The 15695-nt window shown below is 36.0% G+C and overlaps 2 protein-coding genes across 2 annotated transcripts; both read right to left on the bottom strand.

The window, feature by feature from the left end:
- Positions 1 to 202: 202 nt before the first annotated feature.
- LOC120081385 (very-long-chain 3-oxoacyl-CoA reductase-like protein At1g24470) lies at positions 203 to 2868 on the bottom strand. The gene is made up of 3 exons (XM_039036214.1): positions 1605 to 2868; positions 714 to 783; positions 203 to 634 (listed from the first exon to the last, which is right to left on the bottom strand). The coding sequence occupies exons 1-3, from the start codon at positions 2252 to 2254 to the stop codon at positions 362 to 364; spliced, it is 993 nt and encodes a 330-aa protein (XP_038892142.1). The 5' UTR covers positions 2255 to 2868; the 3' UTR covers positions 203 to 361.
- A 24-nt stretch (positions 2869 to 2892) lies between these two features.
- Positions 2893 to 8509, bottom strand: LOC120081384 (regulator of G-protein signaling 1). Its single transcript, XM_039036213.1, has 11 exons — positions 8199 to 8509; positions 7514 to 7634; positions 7359 to 7419; positions 7164 to 7248; positions 6988 to 7061; positions 6535 to 6726; positions 5768 to 5856; positions 5348 to 5586; positions 4794 to 4918; positions 3858 to 3979; positions 2893 to 3766 (listed from the first exon to the last, which is right to left on the bottom strand). Exons 1-11 carry the CDS (start codon positions 8273 to 8275, stop codon positions 3557 to 3559), a joined length of 1395 nt encoding a protein of 464 aa, XP_038892141.1. The 5' UTR covers positions 8276 to 8509; the 3' UTR covers positions 2893 to 3556.
- Positions 8510 to 15695: the final 7186 nt, after the last annotated feature.

The following is a 15695-nucleotide window of genomic DNA, read 5'->3' on the forward strand; positions in this document are numbered from 1 at the left end:
TATATATATATATATATATATATAAACTTGAAATCCAATGATCATTACATATTTTTCCCACGTATTAGAAATTAAGGGACAAAAGTCTATAAATATTTTTTTAATTCATCAATTGCAAGAGTGAAAAATGAGTTATCAACTTTTAGGGTGGTGGTTGTTCTCGGATTATGTTTGAATTGACGCGAAAGTCAATACTCGGCAATAATAAAAATAACAAGAAGACCATATCATATCACCTTATTGAACAACTCATCAAATCAATGAGTATGATAATACATTTACTATTTCATCATATCATGTTGTAAATTGTAAATTGTAATACAATAGTAACCTTCACAGAATTGCTTTTTCTCCAAGTCCTTCAATCTTGTTTGCAATCTTCAATCCCTTTCATGGCGTCGGATCCCCTCCTCTGCAAGCCAATGGACAACCGCCAGGCGTCAAGCGTCGCCTCGGGAAGCAGGCAAGCGAAACACCATTGGAGCGAGTGAGCCCAGTAAGGGGTGCACCGTGGCTCGTATCCAATTCTGCGAATTGAAGCTTTCACGTAGTCATCAGCCGATGGAATGAACAGCGACGCTCTACTCACCGACGCCACTCTCGACGCCATTTCGGTTGCCACATACAATGGCACCTGGATTATTTATTTCACAAAAAAAAATTCAGCTCTGAGCCTGAGTTTTGTAACAAAAGGGAGTTCTTGTTTTACCAACCTGACATTGCACATCAATTCCCCAATCTTTGTATTCCACGTGTAGAGATCTTGAGAGTTGGTCTACATACCTGAAAAAGAAAGAAAAAGAAAAAGAAAGAAAAAAGAACCTGATTCTGTCATCAACATAATCAGAAAAGTGAAGGTTTTTAACTTATAAGTGGAAGTTGGGAATCCATTTGTGGATGGAAAAATGAGTTTGGGTTTCATTAAATATGTATGGCTGCAGAAGCAAAAGAAGCTGATTTTACAGATAACTTTTGCCCACAGCATTTTCTTTAAACATAAATCAATCCCACTGCCGAAACCTTTTCAACTGTACCTGTACCTTTTTAAATCTCAAAATGCAGAGGAAAAGTCAATAGTTTCTCAAAAATTAATTAGGAACTATGGAAGAAGGGAACATGGAATTGATAGACTAAAATGGGAGGCCTCAATGAAATAAGCTTTGAAAACAAATGTGTTTTAGGCCTTTTGCTTATGTCACCCATGAACGAGATCTCATGGGAGCGTTAGGCTCTCGCACGCGTTTTGGAATCAAATGGGTACTTTCACATGTGGTTGATGTCAATAGAAGATCATTTTCATACATTTTTTAACTTTGAGCCAAATTTTAGTGGGACTCTTAAAAGGGGGTCATCCGTACAAATTTTCCAAGAAGACATGGCAATTACTAAGGCATGGGGTTGGTGACGGAGGAACATCTCAGTAAACAGTTCTTCTTTTAGGAAGAGAGAGAGAGAGATGGACCTTTCCCCTCAAACTTTCTTGATTTTCTTTTCCACTTTCTCCCCACCATGATTATGAAGTACCTTTAACTTACGGTAAAAGAAGAAGAACAACAACATGAACAAGAAAATAAATTAAGAACGTTGGGAACTTGATTACATACGCTTTTGTAGCAGCATAGATTGCATAGAGCGGATGAGAAGGAACAATAACAGCAGCTCCAGAGCCAATATTCACAATAGCACCTTTGTTCTTCTTAATCATCTTCGGCAAAACAGCTTTGGTAACCCAAGTAGTACCCTTCACATTCACTTTAAAAACATTCATCCAAACTTTCTCATCCACTTCATGGAAAAAGCTGGCGTTTGGATATGTAATCCCCACGTTGTTTATTAGAATCCCGACGTCCAAATCTTCAATCACCTCCTTAATCTCTGCAATACCAGCACTAATATCGTCGTCTGTAAAGTCCAATTCAATGATCTTTACCTTTGTATCAGGAAACTCGGATTGGATATCCTTAGAAACTGCCTTAAGTTTGGTGGAGCTTCTGCTCACCAGTATAACGTTGAGCCCGGCTCTGGCCAGCTGATAGGCAAACGACTTTCCAATGCCGTCAGTGGCACCGGTGATTACTCCCCAAGAGCCATAGTACCTCAGATCCTTGGAGGGTCTGAGAAAGGCTCGGAAGACCCATTGGACAACAGTGCTGGAGTGCCGGAGAATGGTGAAGAAACCAAGCAAGGAGAGGATGAGAAGCCAAACGGGCTGAGTAGAGAGTACCAGAAAGAATGTCTCTTTCATTTTGTGCATGATTTGTTTTCTTCTCCTTTTATCTTCCTTGCCTTCATCTCATTTTCATGGCTATAACTGATTACTTAATAAGGAGAGAGAGAGAGTAAAGAGAATAGAGAAATGAAACTTGGCTTGTTGCCTACCTCATGTGAATGGTCATTTTCTTTTGTTTGTTGGTGGAAGTTTATACGTATTTCTTCAATCAAAACAAGAAAAAAAGCTTTAATTTGTATGGATGCTAAAGGGGCTTAATTCCAAGAATAATGTGATTTCTTTTTTTTTTTTTTTTTTAAACCCTAAAAAAAAGGTAAAAAAAATGGCAGTGGTGATTTTTTTTTTTTTTTTTTAAAAACAATGTTGTTCAGAAAATAAATTTGTGATTTAAGATTCACTCGAAAACTATTGATAAATTTGGGGTAGTTTGGTATTTAAGAAAATTGTGTACTTGGTACACGATTTCATGATTCACCTCATGTGCCACGAAGATGGCCAACTGTACAAGACACAGATGAATGGTGAAATAAGAGAGAAAACTAACACAGAGATTTCTTCCTTAATAGGCTTTTTTAAAAAAAAAAAATTATGACTGTACCGTCGGAGTAATTTCTTTGGAGCTGAAGCTTTTATCAAATTTGTACTTCAAACAACATTTGAGATGCATCAAACTTACAGAACTATATATTATATAATATATGGACTTAATGACAACAGTGGTGAAAAAAAGTTAAAAGATAACTTTAGAAAATTTATGATCTGTCTTAAATTTTGTACCTAAAAGTTGGAGGGTTCTTGAAAAACTATATGGGTCTAGTTCGTGATTCAGCCTGTCCAGCTGTCCATTTTCAGTGCTTTATTTCATCAAAAGTTACCATTTTTTCCTGCAAGATGAAAGCGCCGATGCCATTACTCCTTATAGGCAGGACCACTAGATTATCGAATTCAAGATGATAATTCTGCATCCTCCGGGGACATTAATTGCTCACAGTTCATCCCCTCATTTACCATTTACATCTTGGAGGCCATAACTCATAAAGAAGATAAACTTTTATTTTATTTCTTCAAAAGATGATAACAATCACATGATTTATCTGCCCCCTTCGCTGCCCTATCAATTCTTCAATTCTGAGCTTGCCTTGTTGACGTAGAGAGATTAATGACAAACAATTTTTTGTCCTCCCAACTTCTTGCCATTTCTCTTTCTTTGGACCCATCTGAGTGAGCCAGAATGAAGGAAATAATTTCAGCTACGAATCAATTAATAAACTTGAGATGTAAAGGCAGCTACAACAAGGGATGTGTAGAATTCAAATCTTAGGCACTTTAATGGTCTGAGTCGTGAGTACTATCATGGCCAGAGCCCTTTGGAAATTGCTCTTGGTGGAAAGGATCATCCGCGCCTTGTACAGAACTCAATCTAGGAGAGAGGTTCCAACTTGCCATCTGTTCAAGGTCTCGCCCATTCGATCTCATACTCGTTTCTTCTTTTAACTTCAGAAAGAACATTGATGACCAGAAATCTTTTGCCAAATTCTTCAAGGAAAATAACAGGACAAAATACAGAGATGTGATGAAATTGAAATGAGTAAAAACTGAAAGTGAGAAGGGCAATAAAAATATTTACCATTTTTATCAACTGTATCAGCTCATTTAGTGCATTATTAAAGAGATTGGGATCAGCCAGATCGAAAGTCGTCAATATCTCTTGACGGCATCGGTGAGAAATGTTCACCTCCATTGTTGCACCTGTTGGATGAATGAAATATGCCGCTTTGAATAAAAACAGAGCTCACTTGTGTTCATACGTGAAAAAGCATAAACAAAATTGATTCAAATCCTGCCAACTTGAGCACATTAAAAGGAAGTTTAATCCCAGAACATGGAAACTAAGAGTTATGTTATTTTCTTTTCTCACCGTGTCTTCCGTTTTTTGGTCCTTGAAACCGGTGCTAAGCTAAAAGGCTGGTTATACAACAGGGGGAAAGTTATTGGTCGCTTATATTTTTCATACAAAATTTGATAATTAATAACCAACTTATACATTATAACTGTTAAGACTTAATCACCAGTTACCTTCATGCTTGTTGATCGTTCCTTCCCCACATGAAAGAGGACAAAGCAAGCAATCACGCGTTTATGTTTTTATATAATGATAAGGACCAAATGTGAAAGCATAATGCCGATTTTTTTCTTTTCTTGAAAAAAGGTTAAAGGAGTTTGAATCACTTGAAAATAAATGACATCGAAGTGATAATACAGTGACATTATGAGACTAGGTAGGAAACAAACGCTAGTGGGGAGCATGTACTCTATAGACTGCACTAACTGTATTTCACATTATAATTGAGACCATAATGACCAAAACATTAAAGATTATATTTACCAAAGAAAGTGATTTTTAAGCCAACTGTCCCTGGTTCAAAAAGGAGTTACTTTTTTTTTATGCGGTCCAATCAGTATAAAAACTTCTACTCTACTCACAAGAATACATTAGAATGAAACTTAAGGCTGAAAAAGAGCATGACTGATTAAGTTTCAAGGATATATCAAATGCCCGAACCTGGTGTAATGTAGTTGTCAATTATATGTCTTGCCATATAGATTCTTCTCACAGGGTCGTCCAAAGGCAGTTTTCCTAGCTCATGCACTTCATCATAAAAGTGCACGTTCTCCCCAGCTAAGCAACTGCAATTGGGAAGGGGGGAAAAGTATGGTAATATGGTAAAATAACAAGTAATTAAAGCCTCCAAATTGTTCTAGAGACCTTGGAGAGTTGCATGGGAAGAAGTTGCAAGGAAGCAGATAACCGAACAAAGCCAACATATGTTGAATATCCCAAAACGCATAAAAATATAAGTAAAAAAAGTGGACACTCCTTGAGCCAAAAGCTTGACACAAACTCCCACCAATGATATCAGCCTCTATCACCACCTCTTCCCTATACATATATAAACCTTGGATACTAATAAATCCCAAAAACAAAGTCAAAGCCAACAAACCACTCAATCATAGCACATATTCAAACAAATTAACTACTGATAGCATCTTCTAGTTGAATCTTCAACATTGTTCTCTCTCTCTCTCTCGGAGACAAATACAGGAATAATTAAATACCTGTCGGCAAAAGCCATGAAAGACCGACGAAATCTTTTGTTCAGAAGTAATTTCTCCAGTGGTTCATTAGGATCTATGGCTGTTTCTGGTTCCGTTCGTAGTAACAATCCACTGTCTGGTATGCCCAGAGCATGACCCATTGAGTCATATTCAAGTGCTTCCCTTTTTCTCAAACTGATTTGAGAAAGCAGTGGTTGTGAGCTTGAGATAGAGAAGAAGGTCAGCACAAGAATACTTGCCTGTGAAACATGCCAGGGAAATGTTAGGTAAATGGGCATAAGTCCGAAAAATGACTCAGATTACAAATGAACTATTGATACCGTCAAATATTTCAAAGCAAGGTCCCAAAACATATATTCATATTTGCTGCCTAGCCCACTAGGGGAACAAAAAAATAGAAAAGCAGCACGGAAGCCATACCGTGACTAATAGCAGAAATCTAGAGGCAACCTGGAGTCCTAAGATCTCCTCATGGATTTCATTAGTGATATAGGCAGAAACCCAAAGTCCTGGAAGAACAAAGAACAAGTGAATAATTAATCCCAAATTTTGAGTCCTACAGTATCTATGCAAACATATTTACTTCAGACTGTAGAGCTTACCAGTTGATAAAATGGACAGAAAATTTTTCTTTCCATAAATTAGTTTGTGATACTAAAAGATGATCGTCAACGATATAGATCGCAAGGTAACTACGAACAGAATGCCACTACAAAAGTTCAAAGAGGTGACAAGTATTTTTAAAGTGTGACATGCAGTAAATCAAAATCATCCTCGAGATCTAGGTTTTATGTGCAATTTTTATTTTTCATTATTATACTGTTAAAAAATGTTCTTTTTTAAGGTAAACAATTAAACATGTAAAAAGGCTTTTGAAAGATTGCATTAAAGATGGAGGTTTTTTCGGAGGAGATTGTAATTTCAATTCAATATGTTTAAACTAAAACAGCAAATAATCCTGTTACCTTAACCAAAACCCTTAGTTTCCAGTCTATCTTAGCATAAATTGAAGCTAATGAAAAAAAAAAATCCCCATAAAAATTTTTCACGAATTACTTTGATCCTTTTTAACTGGCACCTATTAAGTTTTTGTCTTCCATCAGTTGAGATTTGGCAAACAAAAAATAAAATTTTATCTGCATCATATACTATGCTCATCAAAGAAAAACATCAGAGGCCTGGCTTACCAATTGAAGATGCGGAGACTATTATTCCCTTCCACAGATCTCTAAGCTCATCGAATCTGAACTCTATATGACGAACAGCCCATGTAAGTACAATCAAAGTACCAACATATAGGATATGAAGAGACATGATTGGAATAGTCCACTGAGGCCCCATGTGGCACCTATAATTTAGAGGCTTCTTGACACTGATAACTGCAGAAGAAAATGAAAAATTCTTGTTAAAACTCTCTTCAGAAGTAACAAAAAAAATATGTATATAGTAACAAAAAAAATATGTATATATATATATATATATATATATATCTTGAACTGGTAATACCTCATGTATAAAACATATTGAGGAAGATAAAGTATTGTCATCAAGTAAGTGAAAGAAGTTGATATTTCGTGCATATTGGTTTTAAATTAATTAAGTTCATTATTTCAGTGTTCAAATAATTCGTGGACTCTCACATGTAGCCCCAGAAATCCACGGCACTAGAATTAGTGGAAGGAAGATGTATGTTTTGATGGGTGGTAGACGCCGCCTGAAAATCAAAAATCAAATCCAAAAGAACATTAGGAAGGGGGGAGTATAGCAGAATATCTGAGCTTTCTAGTCCTCTATTCCATAAACTAAGTTTACTTACCTTACAAAAATGTAATATAGTTGGAAGGTTTGTGTTATCCGACTGCTCAGCAGCAAACCAAATCCAAGGGGACCTTCAACCCACACTAGAGCAAGAAATGGAAAATAAAATTTGGGAAGAAAGTAATAACAAATATTTGAGAACTCTATTTGATAGGAAGTTTCTAAATTCTAATGATGACAAAAGTATGGAAACCTGCCCAAATATAGCAAGACCTCCACCGCTGCCTCTTGAATTTAAGAAAACTAACAGATATCTGAACAGAGAGACAGAAAGGTGGCATAAATTACACCTCAAATCGTAAAATGGAAAAAAGAATAAACAGTAATATAAATTGTTCCATAGCCTACCACAATTGAAAGCAGAAGATTGAGGCTAGCAAAAACTTGAATTACTGGAATCCAAAAGCGGCTGCCTTTGGGAAGAGGAAGCTTGTAAATCACATATGGTAATATTGACCGAAAGATCAGCCTGAATAGCAAGAAAGTAGAATATCAAACAGATAAACTAACAATAAATCAACAGGAGCAAAAGTGGGATGAGCTTAGCCTTCAAATACCAACTAGCTCAGTTCTAAAAGATAATACTGCATAGCCCCACTCGTTAACAACGAAGAGGAATCAATTCTCTAACAACAAGTTGCAGATGCTTTCCATTTCTTACAAAGAAAATGACGTTCCACGTAAACGAACTAAAACTCAACTCATCCAAGAAACGATAGAAGTTGGAGTAAGAGAGAGATATAATCAACTCAGCTTCGAATTAAAACGATCCACAAGTAAAAGAAGCAACTCAAACAGGCCAGGATTCACTACAACACTCTCAACTCCGTTGAAGAGCAGAGTGTAGTAGGAGCAAACAAAAGAACTCATACACACATAACAGACTGAGAAAAATGAGCCAAATCGTTGGATCGTTTGAAGTTAAAGGAGAACAACAACCAAATTTAAGCATTAGGTCAGAGAATCAACAAGCAAATCACTTCATAACTAGCAGAAGCGAGAATAGATTAAAGAGCAGAAGAAAGAAACTCACAAAGTCATACAAAGTGCAGCAAAAGCAATTGCGATGTAATCGCTGGGGCAGCCACCGTCGACGGCACAGCGCGCCATTTTGCTTCTCCTTTTGCATCCGTTCAGATAAATAGCCTTCTTCTTTGATGCAACGAATCAATAACTTGAAGAAACCATTCTGATTCGTGAGAAATTCTTGATATAGTCAGTTGATTTTCAATCAATCAATCAATCAATCAATCAATCAATCAATCAATCAATCAATCAATCCTCCATTTTCCAATAATCGATTGATGATTGTTCTTGTTAGGGTCGTCTTCCTTTTCACTTTTCAGAGTTCACTGCCACGTTAGTATCGAAGTTTGACTGAAAGCTTATATTGTCCGAATATTCAAACTCATTTTATTGACTAAATTGGCGATAGTGTGCTGACGAGTCTTGCTCTAGACGACATGTCGTCCAGCATTTATTGAAACTCAAAGATTCTCTCTCTCTCTCTCTCTTTCTTTTTTCCATTTAATTTTGTATCATAACATTGGGATGGTACATGAATTTAGCAAATACTATCAGCAAGTACACATTTTGTTACGTCATCTACAATATTTATAAAATCTTAATTTTGTTCCAACATATTAATATTTTCAATTACATTCTTGACATTGAAATTTCCCCCTTTATAGTAATATTGACATTAAATAATGAAATTATTATGCTATAAAATTCGAGTCTGGTAAATAGTGACCTAAAATAATAGGAAAAAATGAAATATGTCCTACCCTTATGTGATATAATTGATATTATGTATGAGATACATTATTTGGAGGAATTGATATAAATATGATTTATATCAAGTACCATAAAATAGAAAAAGAACTATGGTTTATATGTTTCATAAGATAAAATATTAAAACTATAGGTTATAAATATAATATGATAAGTTGGTTATCATATTTATTTATAATTATTAATTATATGATAATTAATTCTTTTTCTCTAATAACGATTGAGTTGGAGGTTATTGGAAGTTTTATGGTAATCGTGAGATAAAAGGAAATTTTTTTTCCTAATTTAGAAGTTAATTCATTCGAAAAGTTCTCACTGAGACAAGCTATCAAGTGAAAGAGTTTCACTAAGCGATAACGTTGATAAAAACTAAACGATCGTGTAGAGTTGACTATATGATAGTCATTCAGATGATCGTAGCTACACAATTGAGTAGCAAAGCCTATGTGATAGGCTTCAGTTTACTAAACGATCGAGCACATCGCCTATGCGATAGACTAGCTTTTTATCTCCCACTTGCTCGATCATCTACTCGATCGTAGACCTCTAGTCTCTTCCTCAAGCCAAAATCATACAAAGCCCACAAGTCCTGGATTCTCACACTGAGAATACCAAAGTAACTATTGTGGTAGTGTCTTTACTCAGTTTGTGAATTGAGTTGAACTCGATTGGGTTCGAGGTGTTGTTGGTTGTTCGTGTTGTTCATGTGGTGATCGTTGCGTTCGAGCGTTGTTGTCTGTGAACGCTGATAACTTGTAGAAATACAAGTTATTTATACTGCTTTATTTAGATATTGTGGCCAAAAGGAAGGAAAGTTGCATCAATTGTATGGAAATTAACTAAGAAATACAAGAATTATAAATTGTCGTCAATACACCCACTGACACCATTGCGATGGTAGAAAAGAATATTTCAAGTCTGTTTTGCAAGAAATCAAGTTACCGTATGCGTTCATGGCTTAAGATAAAAAAGAACAACGCATCTACGTCGCATTGCACCAATCATTCAGAAATGAATAGACGATCAACGCAATGACGGCGCATACGACAATCGATCAAGAGCTAAGCGATCAATGCAACTTTAACCGCATGTAGTAATAAAAAAACAACACCGCATGCGGGCAAACGATCGAAGATGCAAAAGAGCAACGCAATTGCGGAGGATCCAAAACGTGTACAGCTGACCGTTGTGCATTTCTGACGGGATTGATTGCATAACAGAAGGAATATTCACTCCACCATTTCCGGAATTGCCATAACAATAAAGTGGGGTCCACACTGCAGAGAGTCAAAGCTGAGCCTATAAATAGCCTATGAAATTCTATGAGAAAATATACTTGATACGAGCATATTTTGATATTTTGTATATTGAGAGAGACTGGTCTTAGTGCTGATCGGAGAAGATTCGGGAAGATTTAAGAGACAAGGCCGAAAGGTGAGTCTCAGGGTAAATCTTTTCTATCCCCGCCGTGAAGCTCTGTACCAAGGTCACTCCTACCTGACAAGCAAGCCTAAGAGGGACGCTCTTCCTTCCATTCACTCCATTCGCGGGCAAGTAAATCCACCGTCCAGATCTGTGTCAAGACGTTGGCACTCTTCTGTATTTGTTTCTATCTCTTATCATCAATTGTATCCATCTTCTTAAATCTCTATCATTCACACCATGTATCAGATGCTAAATATTAGTATTGAATGTCATGATCATTTTCATCTCCATCTTTCTGTCTATTTCCATTCCTCCATTAATCGCTTTCTCCATGATGTTTTCTTACTCCCTTGTTAATTAGAATGAATTAAACAAGTAAATTAATATGTGCTAAAGAAATAAAAAAATGTTTAGCTAAATCATGCTAGACGGCATCTTCACCTGTGAGAGCAGAAGTGAAGATGCCATTTTGCCTGTCGAGAGAAGGTTAGAAGAATGCGTTAACTAAAGTGAGAAGTACTTCTAGAGATGGAAGCAACCTTGTGTTCATTACGTTCATCCTTGTTTCACTACAGAGATGTGAGAACACGACCGATCACCGAGAGGTGTACGCCAAGGGAAAGCTGAACCGTAGTTATATCTTTAACGCAATTAATGAACTTACGATGTTTATATTAATTAACCTTTCTATCTCTGTTTCATACATAAAGACTTGCCACCACATAACACGACCCTTTGTATAATCTTCACAGTCAGTCTCAATCTCAGTATCATGTATCAGTATCCTGTATCTTGTATCATAATAGCTTAGGTTTACTTTTATCGCATTTTATTTTATTATCGCAATTTTACTTTACCGCATATTTTACTTTACCACAATTTTAAATACCTGTATAAACCAATCTTTTATTAATTGAAAAACCCTCGGTCACATATATCACGAACGTAACGCATTAACTACACAATCCCTGTGTTCGACCTCGGATCACTCCGAGAAACTTGCGGTGAAATTATACTTGGTTTCAATGCAAGGAAACTTGTGACAACGCATAGCATACTACAAGCATTCCATTAATAACGCATACATCTAGAAGTAGTATCACATTACATTACACACATTATGCGCTTACAAGTTTATAGACTTGTATCATGCATCATATATCGTAGTGCATGTGCTTAAAATAGAAACAATAAATTTTATGGTTACAGACGCATTGTAGATTATTCGAGGGGTTTTTGAAGAATGGTTCTTCAAAGGTACGTATACTCTATCCCTTGACTTATGTGGTAGCATGTTGTAAGTTCTGTACATGCATGACCTGTTAGTTTCCGTTTAAGACTGTAATTGTTTGTATTCAATTGAATGAAATTTGGAACGATCTCTTCTGTTGCTCATGGAAATCCTCGTGTTTGATTTCCTTCAGAGAGAATCTAAATGAAAAAGTTGTTGCAATAATCAAGATGTATTTGTCAATGAATGTTGCTAGTCGTATAGCCGATGAGACTATCGTAGTGAAGTGGATGGAAGTGCTTACAAACAAGTATGAGAACCCATTTGCCAATAGTAAGGCTTGTCTTCTAAAGGAGTATTTTTATATGCAATGTTTGAGGATGTTTTTGTAAATTTCTATGTTAATGAGGTTACCACTTTAATTAATCAGTTAAGATCTGTTAAGATAGAATTTACTAATCAAGTGTATGCTATTCAATTATTGATGTCTTTACCTGATAGTTGGGAGACCATGAAAACTGTAGTGTCTAATTCAATAAGGGATAGTTTTTAGGGATTTGTGATTTAACTACATCTAAAGAAATTTGTAGGAAAGATAGTAGTAAAGAATCTACTGTAGGTTCAACTTTAATGGTGGCTAAAGGTAAAGGCAAGATGGACTCTGAAAACGATGGGTCGAGTAGCAGTAATAAAAAGTGGAAGAATAGGAATAAGGAGATAAAGTATTTTTACTGTTGCAAGAAAGATCACTTCAAAAATCAGTGTAGGAAATCAGAAGATGATCATAAAAGAAAACATGAGGTAAATTTGATTGAAGTCGGAGAAGTAACAATAAATCTGGTTGAAATTGATGAAGAAATAATTAATGATGTCTATGCTTGTGGTGAGAGTTACACAAAAAGTAGTAGCTACTCATCTGAATGGACAATTGATACAACACATAGCTTCAGATAGAAGTCTATTCTCACTTTTCACATCAGGACATCGTGGTCTAATGAGAATGAGGAATGATAGAGTTTCCAAGATTGTCGTGTTGGGGTTAATGCCCTAAAATCTTGTGTCTTGTAGTTTGTAAACAGTTTGTATGAACACTTGTGTTGTTAATATATGATATTTACTTCACAAACCAATAAACATAAAATCTCTGGTTATCTGGATGTGACTCAAGCATGTATGTGGTGACATACAAGTGGATCATGTCTTGAGTGATAACCAAAATGGTCTGTAGTATATGGATATAGGAGGGAAACCTTATCCTGGTAACGCTACGAATGCGGCCCGCTTTGTGGAATGGTCACAAGTGTTGTGACTTGTCACAGATGGTCTGATCTTGACCATTCGTGTTGGCAACATGCGAACAGGGGCATCCTCTACAAAGAGTTTGTATAAGACCTGACCACGAAGTGTTAACGTCTCATTATATAACACCGTTCATGACAGAGACTTCACTTCACTAGGATGACTGATAACGGTCAGAAATGCACGTTATTACAGCGCAAAGTTATAAAACAATGCAGGATTGTGTTGATCAAAATATACAATATTGCATCCAAAAGCATTAAATTCACAACACAGCCGATTGAGCAAAAATGAGTGGATGGTTAGAAACACCAAGATATACAAAGGATTAGTAATGGAGATTTTCAAAATTATCCAAAAAAAGGACATTTTTGCAAAATGCATAATATAAAAAGAATACGAATTGGGGCTTTAAGTTTGTAGAAATGATCAGGCAGTACTCCCCACGATTCCGATCCAGAGTATACGCCTATCCACCCATTAAATCAATGACTATCGGAAATGAAATAATCCCTTATTTAGTAAGTTCCCTTTTTCTCAGAAAGAAGAATAGGAACGAAAAAAAAAAATGGAAAGAATCCAATTACAACAACAAAAAAAAAAAGAGATCTTTTTTATTGTTTCTTATCTCCATTCCTATATGAATTTCTTTCCTATCTCCTTATCATAGAGATAGAATTCATGAACTAAAACTAATGGAATAGCCAATTTTTTTTTTCGTAATTGAAAACGATGGGTTATTGATAGCTGTGTTATCGTAAAAGTCTAAGGTTTGAAAAAAAAATAGACGGCACTAGTATATTTAAAAAAATCTTGTTTTTTTTAACATGAAGAAATAAAGAAGCCATTGCAATTGCTGGAAATACTAGGCCCACTAAAGGCACAAAAATAGAGGGTAAGGTGATGAGAGTTGTCATAGAATAGATACCTCGACTTAATATTTGTACCTGTTATTTATTGTTATATTAATTGTTATATTAATATTTTACCTGTTATTTATTGATTGTTATAAAAGGTATCTTATAATTATACTAATTCATATATAATTATACTAATTCATATATAATTATACTAAGTACTATATACGTTACAATTGCATGTGTCTATCGCATTAAAACAGTTAATTTATGTACTTTTGTGTAGAATATGCGTTGACGCAAGGCGAAAAATGCGATCCAAAGAAATCAACAGCTGAGCGCATTAAAAGATTCCGTTGATGCAAGGCTATGCGAGCGCTCGTGAATATCTGCTCAAGAAGGTTGCCGCATAAAGCCGACGCATCTTGGTGGGCGCATCTGGGTGAAAAGCGTAATAAATCATAATAGGACAAAAAGCTTATGACGGTCGATTCTAAATTAAGTTGAAAAGCTATTAACGAACTACTATAGTAAGTACACTCAACTTTTCGGTGACAAATATTCGGCGCATCAGACAGAGAATTAATGCCATCCCATCAGTACAATCATAAGAGAGAAGAAGCCTTTCACCCCGAAGCTCTATAAATACCAGAGGCCGCCTTCAGTAAAAGAGTTCGTTCGGTTAGATAATTTTCTCCATGGATAGAAATAGCCTTGTTCATAGTTTCTAATACAAGGTGGAGTGAGAGAAGGGAAGAAATGCCAGAAGATCACCCTTGTTAGCTCGAGAGAGAACCCAGGAGGCGTGGAAAAACAAAGAGAGGGCCGACTCTTGCGAGAGCAAGATTATCTTTTAAGCAGAGTAGAGAAGAACAATGTAAAAGCCTTGGGAAGCAAGAGATTGCTACCAGGCTCTTTATTCTCATTCTGCATTGTCATTCTATATTTCGATTATATATCTATAAAATGGAACTTGCTTATCTACATCTGTTCATTCTCTTAAAAGCATGCATGAGTAGTTAAATCTATCGAATGGGTTGAGAAGAACGTAGCTAACATAACCTAGGATCTTCATTGCATGCGATCATCTTGTTTTATGTTACGCCCATCACCCCTTTAAAGCTACTCGAGAGAGAGTCTAAAGAAAGAACCTTAGACTTGAGAGAGCTAGGTTAGAATCTAGACTCGAAAGAGCAAGATTAGATCTGCATAAGCAAGAGACAAAGACTTAGAGATAAGTCCTGTTTGTCAACATGCATTGCATGCACCCTAGAGATAGGTTATGGTATTATGTGATCGCCTTGTATGTGTGTGTGTCAATCGTCATCGCATAGACAAGAATAGAGGCTTATGTGTAAGTCTTATAGACATCATCGCATATATCGCATGCGTTCTAAATCTAGAAGCCGTATCATTTGCGTTGAGAGATTATTTGCTATTGTATGTGTGTAGCATTATCGCATAACATGAACACAATCCTACGAAGTGTTAGCTGAACCCCTTCTCAACCCGTTCCCCCACATATTCATCGCATCTTCCGTATTATCAACTCTTTTCTTAACTCTGTCGCATAAATTTTATACTGTAAACAACAACCCAACAACTCTTTGATTTATTAGTTACCGCAAAGTAATCTAAAAATTATTGCTGCATATTGTTTTTCTAAGTCCTTGAGTTCGACCATGGGCTTACCAGGAAACTCGGTAGGATTTATACTTGGGTTCTGCTAAGGAAACTTGTTGCATAACGCGTTTTCCATCACCGCAATTCCTTTATTATTTCACCGCATAAAATAACGCATCAATTTTTTGTCACTGTTGTTGGGGACTTCAGCAATACAGTGTGCTAACGATAATTTTCTGATTTTCTTTGCAACTTTTAATCTCTGCCGCATTACGACCTAAAGATTGAAAGGACGTTCCGA

This window comes from Benincasa hispida, chromosome 7, assembly GCF_009727055.1.
Source record: "Benincasa hispida cultivar B227 chromosome 7, ASM972705v1, whole genome shotgun sequence".
NCBI lineage: Eukaryota > Viridiplantae > Streptophyta > Magnoliopsida > Cucurbitales > Cucurbitaceae > Benincasa > Benincasa hispida.

Bases quoted from the DNA above. Each gene is read 5' to 3' on its own strand.
- LOC120081385 (XM_039036214.1), bottom strand. From the start codon at position 2,254: ATGCACAAAATGAAAGAGACATTCTTTCTGGTACTCTCTACTCAGCCC. The intron at 784-1,604 runs GTATGTAATCAA...TTTCTTTTTCAG, and splicing joins ATCTATGCTGCTACAAAAGC to GTATGTAGACCAACTCTCAA. The intron at 635-713 runs GTTGGTAAAACA...TAAATAATCCAG, and splicing joins GAATTGATGTGCAATGTCAG to GTGCCATTGTATGTGGCAAC.
- LOC120081384 (XM_039036213.1), bottom strand. From the start codon at position 8,275: ATGGCGCGCTGTGCCGTCGACGGTGGCTGCCCCAGCGATTACATCGCA. The intron at 7,420-7,513 runs GTAGGCTATGGA...CTCTCTGTTCAG, and splicing joins ATCTTCTGCTTTCAATTGTG to ATATCTGTTAGTTTTCTTAA. The intron at 5,857-6,534 runs GTAAGCCAGGCC...TTGTTCTTCCAG, and splicing joins AGTCTCCGCATCTTCAATTG to GACTTTGGGTTTCTGCCTAT.